An 18,109-nucleotide genomic window follows, 5' to 3' on the forward strand; every position below is an offset into this window, starting at 1 on the left:
ATTCTTCCACTCTGGGAGACGATGGAATGAGAATTGAAGTGGGACCTGGGTTAGAATCCATCCCCAGGGAGCACGATGAAATTGCAATTTCTATGCTGGGAGCCCTGCAGTCATTTTGAGCAAGAAAGCTGCAATTCCCCAGTAGGGCCACAAGGGGGAGCAGTAATGTCTAACCAGTCCTGGGGGGGAAATGATTCCTTCAGGAACTGGGAGTCTCCTGATCAATCAAGGAGAGTTGTCAACCCGAGCTTCAGAAATGATTTATCCCTAGCGCTTAAGACAGATGTCAGGAAAGCAAGGTCAGCCACGGGAAAGCATGTGTGACATATGCAAAGTGGGAATAGCAGGTTCTCAAGTTTTCCAACTCACTGATGATGTCGGGGCAGGCTTCACTTGAGTCCTTCATTTGCAGTGGGGTGGAAGCAAGCCGGCCCAGAGACTGAGGGATTCCCCTTTCTCTTCCATTCATCTAGACTCTGTTCTGTGGAGGCTGTTCCTGAGAACTCCTGATCTGGTCCAGAACGTGGTGACCAGAGCATGAGGAGAGAAAACTTAATAGATGGAGTCCTAAATTGAAGAAACCATGTACCCACAGAGGCCGGGGTAGGGCAGAGGCTGAGCATGGGCTGGGGGTCAACACTCAACACACAGCTTTAGAGTAAGAAGAGCCTGGGTTCAAATTCTGGCTCTTTGCCGAGAGGTATATGACCTTGGGCAAGGAGATCATATGGGTGCCAACCTGATAGGGTCATTTTGAAGATTAAATGAGACAATACCTGTGACGTGCTTAGCATGTTCCCAGGAGTAACCACAGTAACTGCTCAAAGAAAGGCAGTTGTTGTTGTTGTTGTTGTTGTTGTTATATTGTTGTTATTACATTGTCATGATGATGAAGAGAGGCTGCTTCTACATCCCCTCCTTGCAATCCTACTAATGTCACAGAGTCTTACAGGGAAGGGTCTTGAATTTTGTCCATTATGTGTCCTGTGTGACAGATCTGGCTTCCTGGTGAGATGTCAAGGCCCTCCAGGGTAAGAGTAAAAATCTCAGGCATGAGCCGGGTGCTGTGGCACACGCCTGTAATTTCAGTGGCTTGGGAGGCTGAGGCAGGAGGATCGCGAGTTCAAAGCCAGACTCAGCAATGGTGAAGCTAAGCAACTCAATGAGACCCCGTCTCTAAATAAAATACAAAATAGGGAATGTGGGGAATGTGGCTCAGTGGTTGAGCACCCCTGAGTTCAACCCCTGAAAAAAATCACAGGCATGTGTCTTGACTTTTGCACAATTTAAAGCATAACTCCATATGAGGTTCCCAGGATGGCAGCTAAGGGGGAGTCCCACACAGGATTGCTGAGTACCTGCTGTGTGTCAAGGTCACTGGGATAGTCTGCTTTGAGGCGGCTGTCCTGGGTCAAAGGGTCCTCTTTTCTTTACTGCTAAGCTGTGGCTCTGGGGGAGTTCATTGCACCTCTGTCCCCCACTGACCCTCATTCTGCACAGAAAACTGGCATGGAACAGAAGGGACAGTACAAGAAACTAACTTGGTTCAGTGAATTTAGGCATTTGTTCAAGTTCACAAGGGCCACTTCCTGAGGGACTAGACGAAATCAATGTATAAGTTACTCCAACAAAAAGAACCAAAGGCCCTGCTTAAGTAAACTCAAGAGAAGCCAAAGGAACGAAGGTCCATTTTTAAGTATATTCTTTGGCCTCCTAAGTCTTCCTTGGCCTCACTGCTCTTTCTACCTTCTGAGTCTCTGTTTTCTCATCTGGAACACGAGGGTGTGATACCAGCATGTCACTGAGGGCTTTTTTGTGTTGCTGCTGTCCTTGTTTTTCTTTCAGTGTGGGGGATTGAACCCAGGGTCACACCACTGAGCCACATCCCAGGCTCTTTCATTTTATTCTGAGACAGGGTCTCTCTAAGTTGCCCAGGCTGGCCTTGGACTGGCAATCCTCCTGCCTTGTCCTCCAAGTAGGTGGGATTACAGGTGGGATTACACCTCCCCCAGCTTTACTGAGGGCCCTGGACATACCACCTTGTGGAGACTCCAGCTGGGAGAATTCTGGCTCCTTCCGGGTCACTAGCTCCCGATGTGTCTGGGGCTCCAGAGTCAGGTGTCCTCTCTACCCCTCAAACTACCCAAGTGCCGACGACCTCAAAGGTTGCTCTGGATGACCTCTAAGGACCATTTCAGCTGGGGCACCAATGTCACTTCTGAACTTCTTCCCAGTTCTGTGTGCTCTGCTCTCACCTTGACTCAACACTGTTTGGGGTTGGATCAGAGTGGGTGAGTTTCACTTCTCTTTCTTGTTCTCAGTGGTGGGAACTTCCATGATGACATACCCCGCCACAGACTATCTGAGACATTTCAGGTAAGACACAGGTGAACATTCCTTGATACAAAGAGAAGAACTGATTGTGGTGCCGCTGTCTCTGGACAATCACCAACCCTCTCCATGGGGCTATTTCCTCCACTGCAAGATCACGCTTCTTTTATTTTTTCTAATATTTATTTTTTAGTTGTAGTTGGACACAATACCTTTATTTTGTTTATTTATTTTTATGTGGTGCTGAGGATCGAACCCAGGGCCTCGCACATGCTAGGCGAGCGCTCCACCGCTGAGCCACAACCCCAGCCTACCACGCTTCTTTTTGGATCAACAGCATTTTCCCTAAAGAAATTGTGAAGGACAATTCAATTATTCAATAGCTCATGAAGAAACTTGGATACATGACTCCTTTGCAAATTGCACATTGTGCTTCTGTGCTCTCTTCAACCCAGAAACTTGGGGGATCTTTCGAGGTCATTTGCCCCGTAAGGTCATTTGCAGGCTTTCTGTTCATCCCAATTCACCTTCATTTCATTGCTGGTTGAAAATTTCCCGTACAACAAGATGCATTTGAATAATTAATATTCAATAAGCTGAACGGTTGACCTCCACTGCTGACGAACTCCTAAGGCTGAGTGTGGGTGGTCTGTGAGGGCAGGGGCTTAAGGGGGAGTGGGGGTGGTGCCTGCATGAAAGTCCCTGTTAATTCATAGATTACAGGATGAGCTCAACCACAGCTCATCACACAAGCTTTTGGCTGTGGGGGGAACTTCTTAGGTGGAAACTGGGCTCAGGTGAAGAGCTGTGATGAATGAGGGGTGGTACCATGCTTGGGAAGAGTGATCATGTGACTGAGATAAAAATGATCTGCTCTGCAGATCAGGAAGAGATGAGGCGCTTCAGGGCTGAGATAGGCACCTGTCAGGGAACAAGGTAGTTTCATTCATCATTCATTCATAAAATTCACTTGTGGCCAGGCCTGGTGGTGCACGCCTATAATCCCAGCAGCTTTGGAGGCCAAGGCAGGAGGACCATGAGTTTAAAGCTAGCCTCAGCAACTTAGCAAGGCCCTAAGCAACTTAGTGAGACCCAGTTTCAAACTAAATTTTTTTTTAAAGGGCTGGGGAGGGGCTGGGGATATAGCTCAGTTGGTAGAGTACTTGCCTCGCATGCACAAGGCCCCAGCACCACCAAAAAAAGGGGAGGGGCTGGGGATGTGGGTCAGTGATTAAGTGCCCCTGGGTTCAATCCTCATTACCAAAAAAATTTAAAAAATTGTGGATAGCTACTAAGCACCAAAGCACCAGGTGTTAGAGTTACAGCAGTGAATCAACTGCAGGCTCTTCTCCCCCAAAATAACCCCTGCCTTTGTGGGGCTTACATTCCAGTTGGGGAGACAAATGACAAACAAAATTAATTGGTTCAATACATAGTTTGTCAAAAGATGACAAAAAAAAAAAAAAAAAAGGCCAGGGACTAAGGGACATCAAGTAGGAGATAAGCTGGGTAAGCAGGAAAATCCTCACTGAGAAGATGACAAATTAGTAGAGACTTGAGAGAGGTGAGAAACAAGCCATGCAAATATCTGGGGAAGAGAGTCCCAGGGCAGGGAAACAGCAAGTGCAAAGGCCTTGGGGCAGGAATGGGTCTGGAGTGGTCTAAGAATATCAAGAAGGCCATGTGGCTGAAGTCAGTGAAGCCCCCACATAGGGCTTTTGCGCTGAGTGAGGTGGGAAGCCATTGGAGTATTTATCAGCAGAGAAGAGCATGATCTGACTTTTGAATTAACAGGATCCCTCTGGGGAGAATAGACTGCGAGGCACGAGAGAAGAAACTGAAGGATGAGATGTGAAGATAGGAAAGACGGGCCTGAGGGGACGCCAATGGAGGTGCCAAGAAGTGGGCAGATCCTGCATATATCTTGAAGAAGGCACCGAGAGAAGTTGATGAAGGTATAAGAGAAAAGCATGAGTCCTTGTTTGGAGGCACGAACATGTGGAAAGATGTAATTGCCCCTTATAGGAGAGATGGCAGGAGAAGCAGGTATGTGAAGAAGAAAATAGGAAGCTGTATATAAAGAATGGGCCAGGAGTTGGGCCGTCTGCCCCACAGGGCGTCCAAACATCTTACAAAACCAGGTCAGCAGGGCTGAGGATGTGACAGAGTCCCTGGGTTGGATCCCCAGCACCACAAACAAACAAAACTGTGTCAGCCAAAGCATGTGGCATGAGCATGGTGGCAAAATCAGGAAAAGCCCTGGTGTTCTGGTGGGACTCCTGGCTTCAAGTCCCATGCCTCCTTCTTCAGCCCTTACACCCTCTGTGCATCCACCTACTCAACTTCAAACTCTGGGTGTATTAACAGGCTTTGGAAAAATGCAGACCATCACACCCAGAGGCGGGATGTGCAGGGAAAGACCAGGCTCCGGAACAAAACAAAGTCGAAAACAAAAAAGCTGAGTTTGGAAACTCTTAAGAGCTTCATGATATTGAGCATGTTTCTCAGCCTCTTGGAATCTGGTTCCTTCATGTGTCAAATGGAGACACCACTGTCTACCTCACAAGATTGCCCTGGGGCTTCTCGAGGTTTTTAGATCATCTAGCAAAGGTTTCAGTATACAGTAGGAGGTCAATATGTTATAGTTCTTATCAGACATAAAAGTAACTGGTTTATTATGGTGTATTTATTTGAAGTGTGTGGTCACCTATACAAAAACTTAGGGTGGCCTCCAAGTCTGGAAACACAGGTGATGTTATTTCATCATGGGCTATAACGTATTATCAATAAAGGATTTATCATCCATTTGCCTGCAGTCATCCTACATACTCCAAGAGATTATGAACTCCTGGGAAACTTCTAGGAGCTGGAAATATAATGAGGTTTAAACATGCAATCGAGCTTTCCTGAAATGAGACTCTTTTATAATTCCCCTTTTTTTTTAAAGAGAGAGTGAGAGAGAGAGAGAATTTTTTAATATTTATTTTTTAGTTTTCGGCGGACACAACATCTTTGTTTGTATGTGGTGCTGAGGATGGAACCTGGGCCGCAGGCATGCCAGGCGAGCACGCTACCCCTTGAGCCATATCCCCAACCCCGAAATGAGACTCTTCGTCTTAACTTTTCTTTGGTGCCTTCTGCTGCAGACTTGATTCCACAACTACCTGAGATTCACTTAAGGTACAGTCAAACTATCCAAGAAAGGAATCTCAGAGATCATTTTGCTCAACCATCTTCAATTAAAACTAAGAAAATCAGAGCCCAGAGAGAACCATTCACTTGCCAAAGTGACCCAGCAAGTAGCAGATCTAGGGTTGGTATTAAAGCCCTAGACTCTTGGGTCAATGGCTTTCCCATCTATCTCTCCGAGACACAGAATGAAGGAACTGATCTTAGTGAGATCAAGATCTTTTGTGGACTTGGACCCTTGGATGGGTTCATCTAGCTGACAAAAGTCCAGAGGGTTTCCTTGTGATGACCACAGGATAGAGCAGGGTTCTTGAATGGTCGCTTGAGCTGCTGGGATTCCTCTGGGGCCTGCAGTGTTTACCCTGGTCTAGACATTTTCCACCAAACCTCCCGGCAAATATTTGAAGGCCTTGATACAATGCCATACAAATAACCATATCTAAAGCTCTCCCGTGTAAACAGCTTGAAGGCCTTGGTCAGTCAGCAGGGATCGGGAGGAAAAACAAAACCAAAACTGGCCTCCCAGAGATAGTTTTTTAGAAAAAAACCTTAAAGACAACCTAAAAAGCGGCCCACTTTCATGATTAAAGTCATACTTGTTATTTATACAATTCATTGAAAGTTGGGAAGGCTTGTGTGTGTGCGTGTGTGTACATCTTTTCCAAGACACAGAAGAAATTCTCCCCAGTAGTAAGTGTTGTCTTAAAAATAACTTTTAAACTTCAAAAAATTGTGTGCCTCTTGTTCGGGCCCAGGTTGCATGGACGACATTGTAATTTTAGTAAGGGGCAGGAGAAAGACTTTGGAATTGGATTAAATGGAAAAAGAATTTTTTGCTGCAGAATTATGAGATGGTTTATATAAGTTTCCCAACCGTGGCAGAGAAAAAAAAAAGGAAAGCATGATCTACCCACACATCTGGCAGGAGCACTAAAGATTTCTTCAAGGAAAGGAAGAAAGGCATATGAAATCTTGGCAATAGTCATTCAACTCTATACCAAAAAAAAAAACGTAGCCAGGAACCAGAGATTAGAAACTTGGGTAACTTTGCCTTGCCTTACCCCAATCTGAGTAGGATCTTAGAATGTTTGTCCTTTTGGATTTATTTCACTTAGCATAATGTTCTTACAGTGCATCTGTGTTGTAGCATGTGTGGGAATTTCACTCCCTATAAAGCTGAGTAATATTCTAATGCATGTGTAGGCCACATCTTGTTCATCCTTTCTTCAGAAAATGAACATCAGGGTGGCTTCCACATTTTGGCTATTGTGGATGAAGTTGCTATAAACAAGGATGTGTCAACGTCTCTTCTATGTTTGTTAGTTTTGTAACTTAAAAAAACAAATGTCTTTTTTCTTTAGGTGAATGCTTATATAGATTAGAAAAATATTCATCAAGGAGACAAGGAAACAAATGATAAAAACAACTGGCTTGCAGGTCACCGCAGCTGTCACAGTTCTGGAGGGTGCCTGTCAGGTTGTGTGTTTCCAGAGGCAGGGGCCAGCTTTGTGGTTTGCAACCCACCTCACACCCAACACCGGGTCTATCTTCTTGCGGGTGCTCAGGGTATTTGAACTAAACTCCGCTGTTCTAAAGGAATGACTTCACCAGAACACCCAGGCAAGTGACAGATCTTCCCTCAGGAAACCAAAGGACTCATGGAAGCAGTGCCCGGATGACCGCAGGGGACAGGAGTTAGCGCCACTCACTCTCTGCATGACCTTCGGCCCTTCACTTCTTGTTGTCCTTAGTTCCATGAAGTCCCTGCCCACTTTTCTTTTTTTTTTTTTAATATTTATTTTTTAGGTGTAGAGGGACACAACACAATGAATGCCTTTATTTTTATGTGGTGCTGAGGATCGAACCCGGGTCCCGCCCGTGCTAGGCGAGCGCTCTACGGCTGAGCCACAATCCTAGCCCCTGCCCACTTTTCATGAGATCATTGTGAAAAGTCACCATTCATTCATCCAATAACAACCAATATCACCGTGCCTCTTGGTCCAGGTCTAGTTCAAATGCAAAATAAAAATTTTGAAGTGTTAAGTATCGCTTTCGTTTTTATTTTGTGTTATTTTTTTATCATATTTGGGTACTACTTTATTTTGCAACCTTTGATTTGGTCTACATTGAAGCCCCTAGCCTCAGCTCTCAGTCTTTTCTTTTAATAGCAAGGATCTAAAAAGAAAATAGTGCTCAGCGTTCTCTAAGACCTTGGAACACGATTTTCTCCACTTCCTCTGAAGGCTCTGTAAACCAGGTCACCTCCCATGCCCTGCAGGGGAGAACTCTGGGTCAGGAGCTTCTGGGAAACCAGGCACAGCTCCGCTCTCTGAAGAACTTGGCAGTTCTTCTGCTCCATCATGGCCACTTCCAGCTGCAAGGAGAAGTTAATGAGGTGTGCAGGACGGTGATGGGAAAAGGTCAGGCTCTACATCACTCGGGACACCACGGGAAGAGAGGCCTCGGAGGGGAACCCGCTATAGGCTAAGAGACATGGACCAGAAAGCCACAGCCACTTCAGCCGCTGGTTCTGAACGTGTGGAAAGAGGCCAAGGTCCAGCCTATAGACTGTGACAGAACATTCCTCCAGCGTACAGGGATCCAGAGCAAAGGCCGGCTGGAGACACAGGCACCACCAGACTCGGTGGCATCTGGAGACACTTCACTCTCACCTTCTGCCTCTATCTCCCTCTCTCCCTCCCTCCCTCCCTCCCCCTCCTGTCTTTCTTCTTTCCTTTTACTTATTTCTTTTTCCTTTCTTCTCTCCCTCCCTTTTATCTCTCACCCTTTACAAAAGCTTGTTTCTCTTATCTCTCTCATTCTCTTCCTCTTCTTGTCTTCCTTTTCCCCTTGCCCTCATCCTACACCTCTAATCAATTTCCCCTTATTTTTTTTTTCTGAACCTTAAAAAATTCGCGAGAGACAGCTATCTGCTACTTCTAACCAGGTTTTTTTTTTATCTAAAAATAAAATAAAATGTAGTACTTTTATCCTTGAGAATAGGGGTCTCCGGGTGGGGGTGCACAAGATGATACATGGAAAGAAAGAAGGAAAACCTTAGGTCTAGTTTTCATATCTATGTTAATGCCCTCTTTTTATTAGTTTTTATTAGTTTTATAATACACATAGAATATTACTACGAGGGTACATGCATGTCATAATTAATGCAAATCATAGAAATGAGGTGCTCAAACTTCTGTTCTTTTTAAACTGCTCCTGACCTACTAACAGACCTTCCCCCACATCCTGTCTGCAGAATGCAAGAGTCTCCACCAGTGAGGTCTCCACCAAAAAAACCACTGGGTCACTTTCTCTCTAACTATGCCTCTTGGGGAAGTCACCATCCTCATAGCTAGAAATCATGAAGAGCTTATTGTCAGCTTATCTTCTAATTGATTTTCATATTTACTCATTTATTCTTTACAACTTCCCTGTTAGATAGATTCGATCTCTATTCCCATTTTAAAGATAGGAACACCGAGACACAGAAAGTTTTAATCAATTGCCTACACACAATCTGAATGCAGACATCCCAAAGATGAAAAGTCAGGTAGTGTTTAAACAGTTAATCATTTCACTCTGTGTTGTAAAATGCAGACAATAAGAGTAACTTCAGGTAATTTAAGGATCAAATAAAATGCTGTAAATCTTAGCAGTGGATATAAGCACCGAATAAACAGGCACCCTATAGTCATTGGAGTTATAAGTATTCTTTTGAAAAATTAAGTTAAATAATGGTATACACCTCCTTGAAAACTTTCAGAGATGATTCCTCCTGACCTAAGGAGACAAGTTCAGAGCTCTAGGCCTGGCATTGAACATCTGTCGCCATCAGCCCCGACTCTGCTTTCTAACGTCATTGCCAGTAAGATCCCTCAATAGTCCACACAGCCCAGCTTGCCCTCCACCCACATGGAATAGCTTTTGCTCAGCTATTCTTTCAGTCTAAAATGCTCTCTGATTTTTCCTCAACAAAAAAATTCTACTTACCCTTCAAGGGCCCTGGGCTCCCAAAGAACTTGGTTGGTCCCTCTATTTCTATTAAGATTTGCTCCTATTTATTAAGTGTGCCAGGGGCCTTGCATGTTATCTGTCCTGCCAATTTCTAGACAGTCTTCCTTTTTACAGATGAAGAAACCGTGGTTCAGAGCAGCAACTTGCCCGAGGTTATGTTTAGAAAGCAGCAGAGGCAGATTTCAGAAGCAGATCAGACTCCTGACATCCCTGTGGCACCTCTCTCTTGGCTGGTATAGAAAATATTTGCATTTGAATCTCAACTCAGGATGAGCAGCAACAAGCTCTCTGAGCATCAGCTATGAAAACTAGAATGTTGGGGGAAAAAATCCTGTCTCATGGACAATCACGAGGAGCGAATGAGATGCTATGTAAGGCAATTAGCACATCACTTACTACAAAGCCTACTCGGTTCTATCTAGCAAGAGAGGTAAGTGCACACGTGTCTGTATCTCCCCTCATCTAACCAACTCCTTTAGAGCAGGAATTGAGCTCCTTCATCCCAGCAGGGCCAGAAACCCCCCACAGGGCCCAGCACACAGTGCATGCTCAATAAATCTTGGCTATTGCCTCAGCATCCCTGTATGCAGCCTGTGTCTGGTCACCAGGGCATAAAAGGATACCTTGGTCATCTCTTAGTGTGAAGCTGAGGGGGCCACTCTTGTGCCCAAGGCCTGGATAGCACTCCTGACCAGGCACACCACACAGAGCTGGGGCAGAGTCTACGGTTCTAACCCTTGGACTGGAGGAGAGGAGATATCAGTGGGGGAGACACAAGGTAATATTAAGTGGGTGGAGGTTCCTAACTCTAGAGTGGGCTCTTTCTGGGCACCTTTTCATAAGGAGGAGTGGGGTGATGGGGACGAGGTCCAAGAGAAAAGAGCTTCTCTATCACCCAAGCATGACCTGGGGAGTGGAAATTAGAGTGTCTTATTGTGTCTTAGGCCTGTACCTGGGCTGCTTTGTGCCAATATTACCATGACCCAACCAACATCGTGGGGAAAACACGGATTTTAGATGCAAAAGGTCAGGAGGTGGTGATCCTGGAACCATCAGAGGTCATTCTTCCTCTCTGAGCCTCGGTTTCCTCATCTGTTAATTGTGGATAGTAATACCTGCCTTACCTTCTTCATGGGACTCTTTGGAGGATTCAATGAAAGGAGAAAGCTCTTTGTATGTCACAAACCACTGTGTAAATATTAGGATTCTCCACATGTCAGGTGCCTCCTTTGATGGGAAAGATCTTGAGGTCTCTTTGTCTGTATCAGATTCCTCTCTGTGCTGACCAAGCAGGGTACTTATGGGTGTCTCCTCTGTTTGACTAGGTAGAAGGCTCGAAAGGTATGAAAATGCAGATGTGAGGCACTTCTTAACAAGAGATTGGGGGCCCTCAGCCCAAGTCGAAGGCTCCAATCCCAACCATTTGTGTTTTTGTGCCAGTCCTTACTCTTCTGGAACTTCTATTTCCTCATATGACACTTCCTACCCTGAAGGTTTGTGAGGAGGGAAAGGGGCAAGAAAGCACATCAGTTACACTTATCTGAATATTCATGTGGAAACTGATTCCAAATTAGGTGTAAACACAGCGTCTTGGGAGGCTGAGGCAGGAGGATTGTGAGTTCAAAGCTAGCCTCAGCAACTTAGTGAGGCCCTAAGCAACTCAGTGAGACGCTGACTGAAAATATTAAAAAAATGCTGGGGATGTGCCTCAGTGGAAAGCATCCCTAGGCTCAATCCCTGGTTTAAAAAAAAAATAAAACAAACAAAAAACCAGATTCCAAGAACTTTTAATAAAGATTATGGCTTTTTTCCCCCTGATCGCTACAGCCTAGCCCATATCGTCTATCTAATAAACATTCATAAAATTCCTACTATGTGCTGGACCCACATTTATTCACAGAGCCCCTACTGTGTGTGCTGGGCCCACTGTCAACCTTGTTTTTCAAGGGTGTTGCAGAATGAAAAGGAGGAGTAGGTTATTGTTCTGGAGTGAAGCCTCTTGACATTAAGTGTAGTATTTATTAGTTTAATATCATACCAGCTCACTGGTTTTTAATTTAATCTTTTACAAGCTCCTGGGAACACCTTATTTCTAAAAAATGACCCAGCAGAAATATGTGCATTGTTGAATCAAAAAAAGATGAATTGCCTCTACCCTTAGGAGTTTCCCTGGCAAGGCTGACCTATTCGCAGCATGTTTGGGAAGTAAAAGCTCAGGCCTGGAAGGAATTTCTAAAAAGAAAACCAGTGACTGGGATTGGTGGGATTTGGAATCTTCCTGCATCTAATTTGCTATTCTCTTACAGCACTCTCCAAAGGCGTTCCACACTGAACACTTGGTAGTGTTACCCTGTCAGCTGTGCATTTTAGAAGGAAGGGAGGGAGAAGGGTGGAAGGGAGAGGGCCCCTGAGCCAGGCACTGTAACCGAGCAAGCACTTGATTTGTGCTCTGCGGTGCCAGCCCCATACAAAGTGTTTCTCTGTATCACTTCAATTCATTCTTCCAACCACCACATGAGGCATAAATTCCACTGTTGTCAAGATTTGTACACGGTCATAATATAAAGACCGAAAGAAATAAAGTAACGTGCCCAAAGTCATGCTCCTCATCCCCAGACAGCAGCTGATCTACCTGACTACAAAGCCAGGATTTCCTTAGTGCTCCATGTCATATTTCTTTTCTTTTTTTTTTTGGTACCAGGGATTGAACCCAGGGACGCTTAACCCCTGAGTCACACCCCCAGCCCTTTTCTATATTTTACTAGAGGAGACAAGGTCTCACTGAGTTGCTTAGGGCTGAACTCATGATCGTCCTGCCTCCTTCGCCTCCTCCGAGTCACTGAGATTACAGGCATGTGTCACCATGCTGGGCTCCAGGTCATATTTCTTGAGAAAGTAATTTCTCCTCCCAAATGAGAAATCTGCTTCCTCATCATGAAGAATTCAAGTGAGATGACTTCTAAGGTTGCTTTCAGCTCAACAGATTTTGACCTGCATGAGTTGATGAACTTTGGTCCATGGGTCAAATCCAGCCAGCCAAATATTTTTTTCAAATAAAGTTTTATTAGAACATAGTCGCACATATTCTTGTTTGTATTGTCTGTAGCAGCAGAGTTCAGTAGTTGTGACAAAGATTGTGTGGCTCACAAAACCTAAAATATTTACTATCTATTCCTTTATGGAAGAAGTTTGCCCACTCCTAGAATATGTTAGTCTATATATTTTAAAGATGAGGGACTATACTTGGTGAACAGAAGAGATCCTGCAGGGGCCACACATTACCTGTAAACACTTGAAGAGGATAAGGAGGTGACTTCCACTGTTTACATTTTATACTTTGAAATTGGCTTTATTTTTTTACTGAATTATAATTTACATATTGCAAACATACATAATGGCAATATGCACAAATCCTGCAGGTGTAACCTGATGATGTATCCACTATCCTGATCAAAACACAGAATCTTGGGCTGGGGTTGTGGCTCAAGTGGTAGAGCACTCGCCTAGCACACGTGAGGCACTGGATTCCATCCTCAGCACCACATACAAATAGAGATGTTGTGTCCACCTAAAAAACTAAAAAAAAATATTAACACACACACACACACACAGAATCTTTTACCACCCCAGAAACTTCTACCTCTATGGGTTAATGTTCCTACTTTTTAAATTCATATAAATGGAATCACGTAGCATAGACACTTTTGTGTCTGGGAAAGTTATTTTTAGACTATAGTTTCCTTGCTGACAGTTGGGAAAATCTGAATAAATAAGGAACAAAAGTCATCCTTAGCAGGATCATTCAGAGACAATCATCTGTTCATTTAGTCAAAAATTTCATAGAATAACCCACTAACTAGATTTTAAATGATTTTACACTAGGAATTCCATCTCCCATAGAAAACCTTGGGATTTGAACTACAAATTTATTATTTGGTAAAAGAACCTAATATGGTTCCTCTAAATTTGGTAACTCTTAAGAAAACAATCTGGGAGGCCTGGCACAGTGGCACACCGTGCTGAAATCCCAGAAACTTGGAAGGCTGAGACAGGATGATTGCAAGTTCAAGGCCAGCCTCAGAAACTTAGCAAAGCCCTAAGCAAGCAAGACCCTGTCTCAAAATAAAAATTAAAAAGGGATGGGGATGTGGCTCAGAAGTTAATCATCTCTGGGTTCAATCCCTGGTACCAAAAACAAACAAAAAGAAAAAAAGAAAGGAATCTGGAACCAAAGAGGTCAGTTGCCTCACTTAGCATGTTTTCATGGTATATCTCTTTTTTCTGAATATGTGAAAGCCTGCCATAATCCAGGAGCATGCAGTTGTTAATTCATTTCATCTTTAAAAAAACACAACACAGGGCTGGGGTTGTGGCTCAGCAGTGCGAGGTGCTGGGTTCAATCCTCAGCACCATATATAAATAAATAAATAAATAAAATAAAGGCATATCGAAAAACTTATTACAGAATCATTATCCTTTTGCATGTGTAGGTATCTTTGACTCCAAAGTTCTTTCTGTGTATCCTCCACCTCACTCCCATAGAATCTCCCTTTCAACTTTCCTTCTCCCAAAACAGTGAAAGCCATAGACCCTCCTCTTTCACCCTAAAGTCCTGCACTGAAGTCCTGAGCCCCAGTCCCAGCCCTTCCACTAACTTACTCCAGTGGCTACAAGCAACCTCCTTAGACTCTCCCATGTCTTATTTAGGAGTCACTATCTGAGTCTATCACTACATTATACCATGTGAAACATAAGCAGAGATTATTCAAATCATACTGTGTCTTCCTCTATAGGAGGGAAGTTTCACTGAAGGGTTTCAGGAGATAGCTCATTTAATTAGCATCTACAACCTGAATCCTGAAGAACTATTTGCTGTCCTATTTATACTTTTCTTTTTAAATCTCCACAGGAAGGAATAGGTATTGAATCTTTACAGATCTCTAGACATGATGCCTTGGTGAGCACCTACACTGCACCAAGGGGCATATACAAGGTGGGTGTGGGCAAGAGGACTGCGGGAAGTTGCTAGATATGAGTAGCCAGATTACCTGGAAGACAGACCTGGACACTCAGAGGAAGTTCTCCCTGTACTCTGTGTGCAACTTCCTGTGCATCCAGCTAAGGTGACTGGGGTTCGGGTTTGCAGGCACCTGAATTTTGAGAGAGAAGGAGGCCTGGCTGGCAGTCTGATGGAGCACACAGCAGTTGGAAATACAAAGCTGTGCTGTCAAAGGGAAGTGATGACTGGCTTTTCAATGGGGTTTCCCAGGTTAACACAAAAACTTGATGATTCTGTCATGATTGTAACAAACAGAAAAAAACGATTGCTCTCCAGGGACATTTACTTTGACCACTTCATTATCCCGCTTAAAGGGAGTTGGGGAGGCAGAGAAAGTTTTACTGGGTGGAAAGAATTTCAAGAATATGCCATATGTCACAACAAACTAGAAGACAAGGAGATGACATGAAAGGCGCTGATGTCTATAAATTTCTTACCCCTTTTCTCAGAGAAAGGTCAGAGATAGGGATAAACCTTCTTCGGGGTTCCATGTATACAAGCTTTTCTCTTCTTTCTGACTCCCAGTACAGAAACCCAAGCACCTGTAGCCCAGCCTGTATTCGAAAGTGGCATCCTAGCTCCCTAATAGCTTGTCCTTGGTCACTCACATCACCAGCCTTCCCAGATCTGAGCCTGTACCTAGCAGATGAAAGCGGGTGGACCCTTCCCCTCATCCTGAAATTCTTCTCTATCCCTAGCCCAAGCCTAATTTCCTCCTACTTGTCTCAAAGGAGGGAGAGGTAGGAGACTGTATTTAGAAGTTTCTTTGCAAATTTCCTGCTGATTCTGAATTTTTGTCCCTAATGTCCTTGCTGCTCCAAACCCAGCACTGCAAGTCCCTGATTCTGAGAACTCTAAGCTTCCAGAAGGGCTAGATTTTACTACTGGGAACAGGCCTCCTGCCTTCCCAGTCAGGAAAGTGTGAGCACCATTGTTAGACCAAGGGTTTACACAGGTGGTCTCATTCAATGGCACAGTTGCCCTGCACCTTAGCTATTGGTATCCCTTTTCACAGACAGGAAACTGAAGCTCCCAGGGTAGGTGGGATTATAAGAAGCCCCTCCCCTGTTCTTCTGCAAGTCAGGTCCAAGCCTGTAGATTTGGGAGCCCTTACTTTGGCCCTCTTTTCCCCCTCAGCCTTTCAGGGAGATGTGGCAGAAACTCCTGTAATAATGAAAGGCCGTTGGCTTCCTTCCTGGCCAGGCCTGGGTGGAAAAAAACTTCTTTCAGTGGCTTGTGGGTGCCTTCTCTACTTGGCATGCTGCCACAATGACCTTGCATTTGCAGAGAGCGTCTCTGGCCCCGGGCACCGAGGTTGTCCTGGAACAGAACAAACCAGAAATGAGTGGATGGGGAGAAAACGCTGCTCCATCTGTCCATCCAGCGGCAGGCCGAGCTTTGCTTTCACTACTAGAAAGGAGTCCCCACAGTCCTATTTTTGCCTCCAAAGCCGAGGCACTTTGATATTTCGCTTTTAAACAGGCAGCACCACCCACGCATCCAGCTCCCCCGAGGCCTGACCAGGCTGGGCGCCTGCTGCTGGGGAAGCTCCATTTTGGCTACTCCCTCTTGGCCATAAATTAGTCCGTGCCGCTTTCCAAGCCTCCTCCCGGCTTCCTTCACCCCTTCCCTACGTTGTCCTGGCCGGCAGTCCTACAAATCCAAATGGCCAAACCCGGCCGGTGAGGGCCTGGGGCCTGGAGAGCAGTAACAGAGGTAGAAATAAATGGGGTCGCTCCGGGGCACGCTCCCCCCGACCTAACGCCACTCCACTTCCCCCGGGTCTCTGCGCCCATTCCCAAGGGGTCAGTTCCTCCTCCACCAGCTGGCTCTCCTGGTAAACCATCAGAGATCGCGGAGGCTGTGTATTCTTCGCATCCTCTCCATCCACTTCTTCCAGGGGTCCCCCAACTTTATCCAGCTCTCACCTGAAACCCCCGAAGCTCAGTTTCTTCTTTCTGGGCTGAAGCCGAGCCTGGCGCCAGTGGAAAAGCCCCCGCGCCTAGGTTGCAGGCCACTTGTTTAACAAGTCCAAAGGTCAACTAAAGTGTGGCTGATAAACAGAACCAGTAAAGAAGGTCTTCAGACCCCCAGCGTGAGTACAATGGGCTCTGGCAAACCGAGCTCCTGGTCCAGGTCTCCGGCTCCCCACGACTGCCCCTGAGTCTCTCCCTCTCTCTCGCTTCCCCCCCTCCCCACCACTATTTGCATCTTGCCGAAAGCTGGTCCCTTCCCACTAATTTGCATATCTTATATGGCCTAATGGTGGCGATCATGGCAAGTTAGAAGTTTTCTGACTCCTCTCAGAGGAGACTCCGGGACCCCGGGGGAGTAACAGGTGTCTGGAGGCTGAAGGGTGGAGGGGTTCCAGAACTTGGGGCTTGCTTGTGGAACTCCCCTCCACCCTCCTCACTTGCACCCACCCACCCCCTAACCCCCTTCTTTTCCGTCCTTGGAAAATGGTGTCCAAGCTCACATCGCTCCAGCAAGAACTCCTGAACGCCCTGCTGAGCTCCGGGGTCACCAAGGAGGTGCTGATCCAGGCCTTGGAGGAGTTGCTGCCATCTCCGAGCTTTGGGGTGAAACTGGAGACGCTGCCCCTGTCCCCTGGAAGTGGGACAGATCCGGACACCAAGCCGGTCTTCCATACCCTCACCAACGGTCACACCAAGGGCCGCTTGTCCGGGGACGAGGGCTCTGAAGACGGTGACGACTATGACACCCCTCCCATCCTCAAGGAGCTGCAGGCTCTCAACACCGAGGAAGCAGCGGAGCAGCGGGCAGAGGTGGACCGAATGCTCAGGTAGGCAGCAACCTAGGTGCAGAGTACCTGCCAGCGTCCCTGGCGTCCCCGGCTCCTGGTGCCTGGTGCTTTGAAGGAGCCTGGGTCGACCACTCTGTCCATCGGTTTTCTACCAGAGAAACTGCCCCCCCCCGGGGGGTGGATGCTCCGCTTCTCTTCCAACACCTGGACCCTTCCCAGTCCCTTAGCCAGGTGACCCTAGGGCCAAAGGCTTCATCTCTCTTGGCCCCCAGGCTAGAGTGGAAAGACCCACGGGCCTTCCCAGTGGGACTGGGACTCGGCCTGAAACAACCCAAGGTATGAAACCTTTTGACTGGAGGTTTGACCCTGAAACTGAAGGTGCAGGTAGATGCAGTGATTTTCTCAGGAGCAGAGGCTTGCGACCTCACAAACCTCAGGCCACTCATTTTTCCCCCGGCTCGGCCAGGCCGGCCTCTGGAAGAGCAGCAATCTGCCATTCTTTACCAAGGGACTGGCAGCACTGGAGCTAGGATCTGGGAGGCCAGCTCTCTGGTGGGCAGTCCCCTCCACAGCAACTATGCAAGGGTCGGGATTTTCTCGAATCCCCTTAGATTTGTAAAGGGGAACTTTTGCTTGTAGGATGAAACTGGACCCGCACCGGGCATAAGAAACCACAAATCTAAGCAAGCCGAGATGGGGTGGGGTAAATTCAGATAAGACCCCTTTCACAAAGATTTGGTCTCAATCAGAGA

At 46.1% G+C, this 18,109-nt stretch overlaps 1 protein-coding gene and 1 long non-coding RNA gene across 7 annotated transcripts in view; one reads left to right on the forward strand and one right to left on the reverse strand.

Annotated features, from left to right (window-relative positions):
- Positions 1-12,575: 12,575 nt before the first annotated feature.
- On the reverse strand, positions 12,576-16,759 carry LOC125611970. 2 transcript variants are annotated; one of them, XR_007342209.1, is made up of 3 exons: positions 16,522-16,759; positions 15,708-15,913; positions 12,576-14,684 (listed from the first exon to the last, which is right to left on the reverse strand). It is a non-coding gene; the product is annotated as an uncharacterized LOC125611970 (long non-coding RNA). The 2 variants fall into 2 exon arrangements; XR_007342208.1 differs by having other exon boundaries at positions 12,576-15,913.
- The window catches only part of Hnf1b (HNF1 homeobox B), a 51,578-nt gene continuing 50,220 nt past the window's right edge, over positions 16,752-18,109 (forward strand). For all 5 annotated transcript variants that reach the window (XM_015495329.2, XM_015495330.2, XM_015495331.2 and 2 more), the window contains exon 1: positions 16,752-17,396. In XM_015495329.2, the coding sequence (XP_015350815.1) occupies positions 17,053-17,396 (344 nt within the window). In that variant the 5' untranslated portion in view covers positions 16,752-17,052. The remainder of the gene's footprint in view (positions 17,397-18,109) is intronic.

The sequence above is a fragment of the Marmota marmota genome, unplaced genomic scaffold (assembly GCF_001458135.2).
Source record: "Marmota marmota marmota unplaced genomic scaffold, marMar, whole genome shotgun sequence".
In the NCBI taxonomy this organism is placed as follows: domain Eukaryota; kingdom Metazoa; phylum Chordata; class Mammalia; order Rodentia; family Sciuridae; genus Marmota; species Marmota marmota.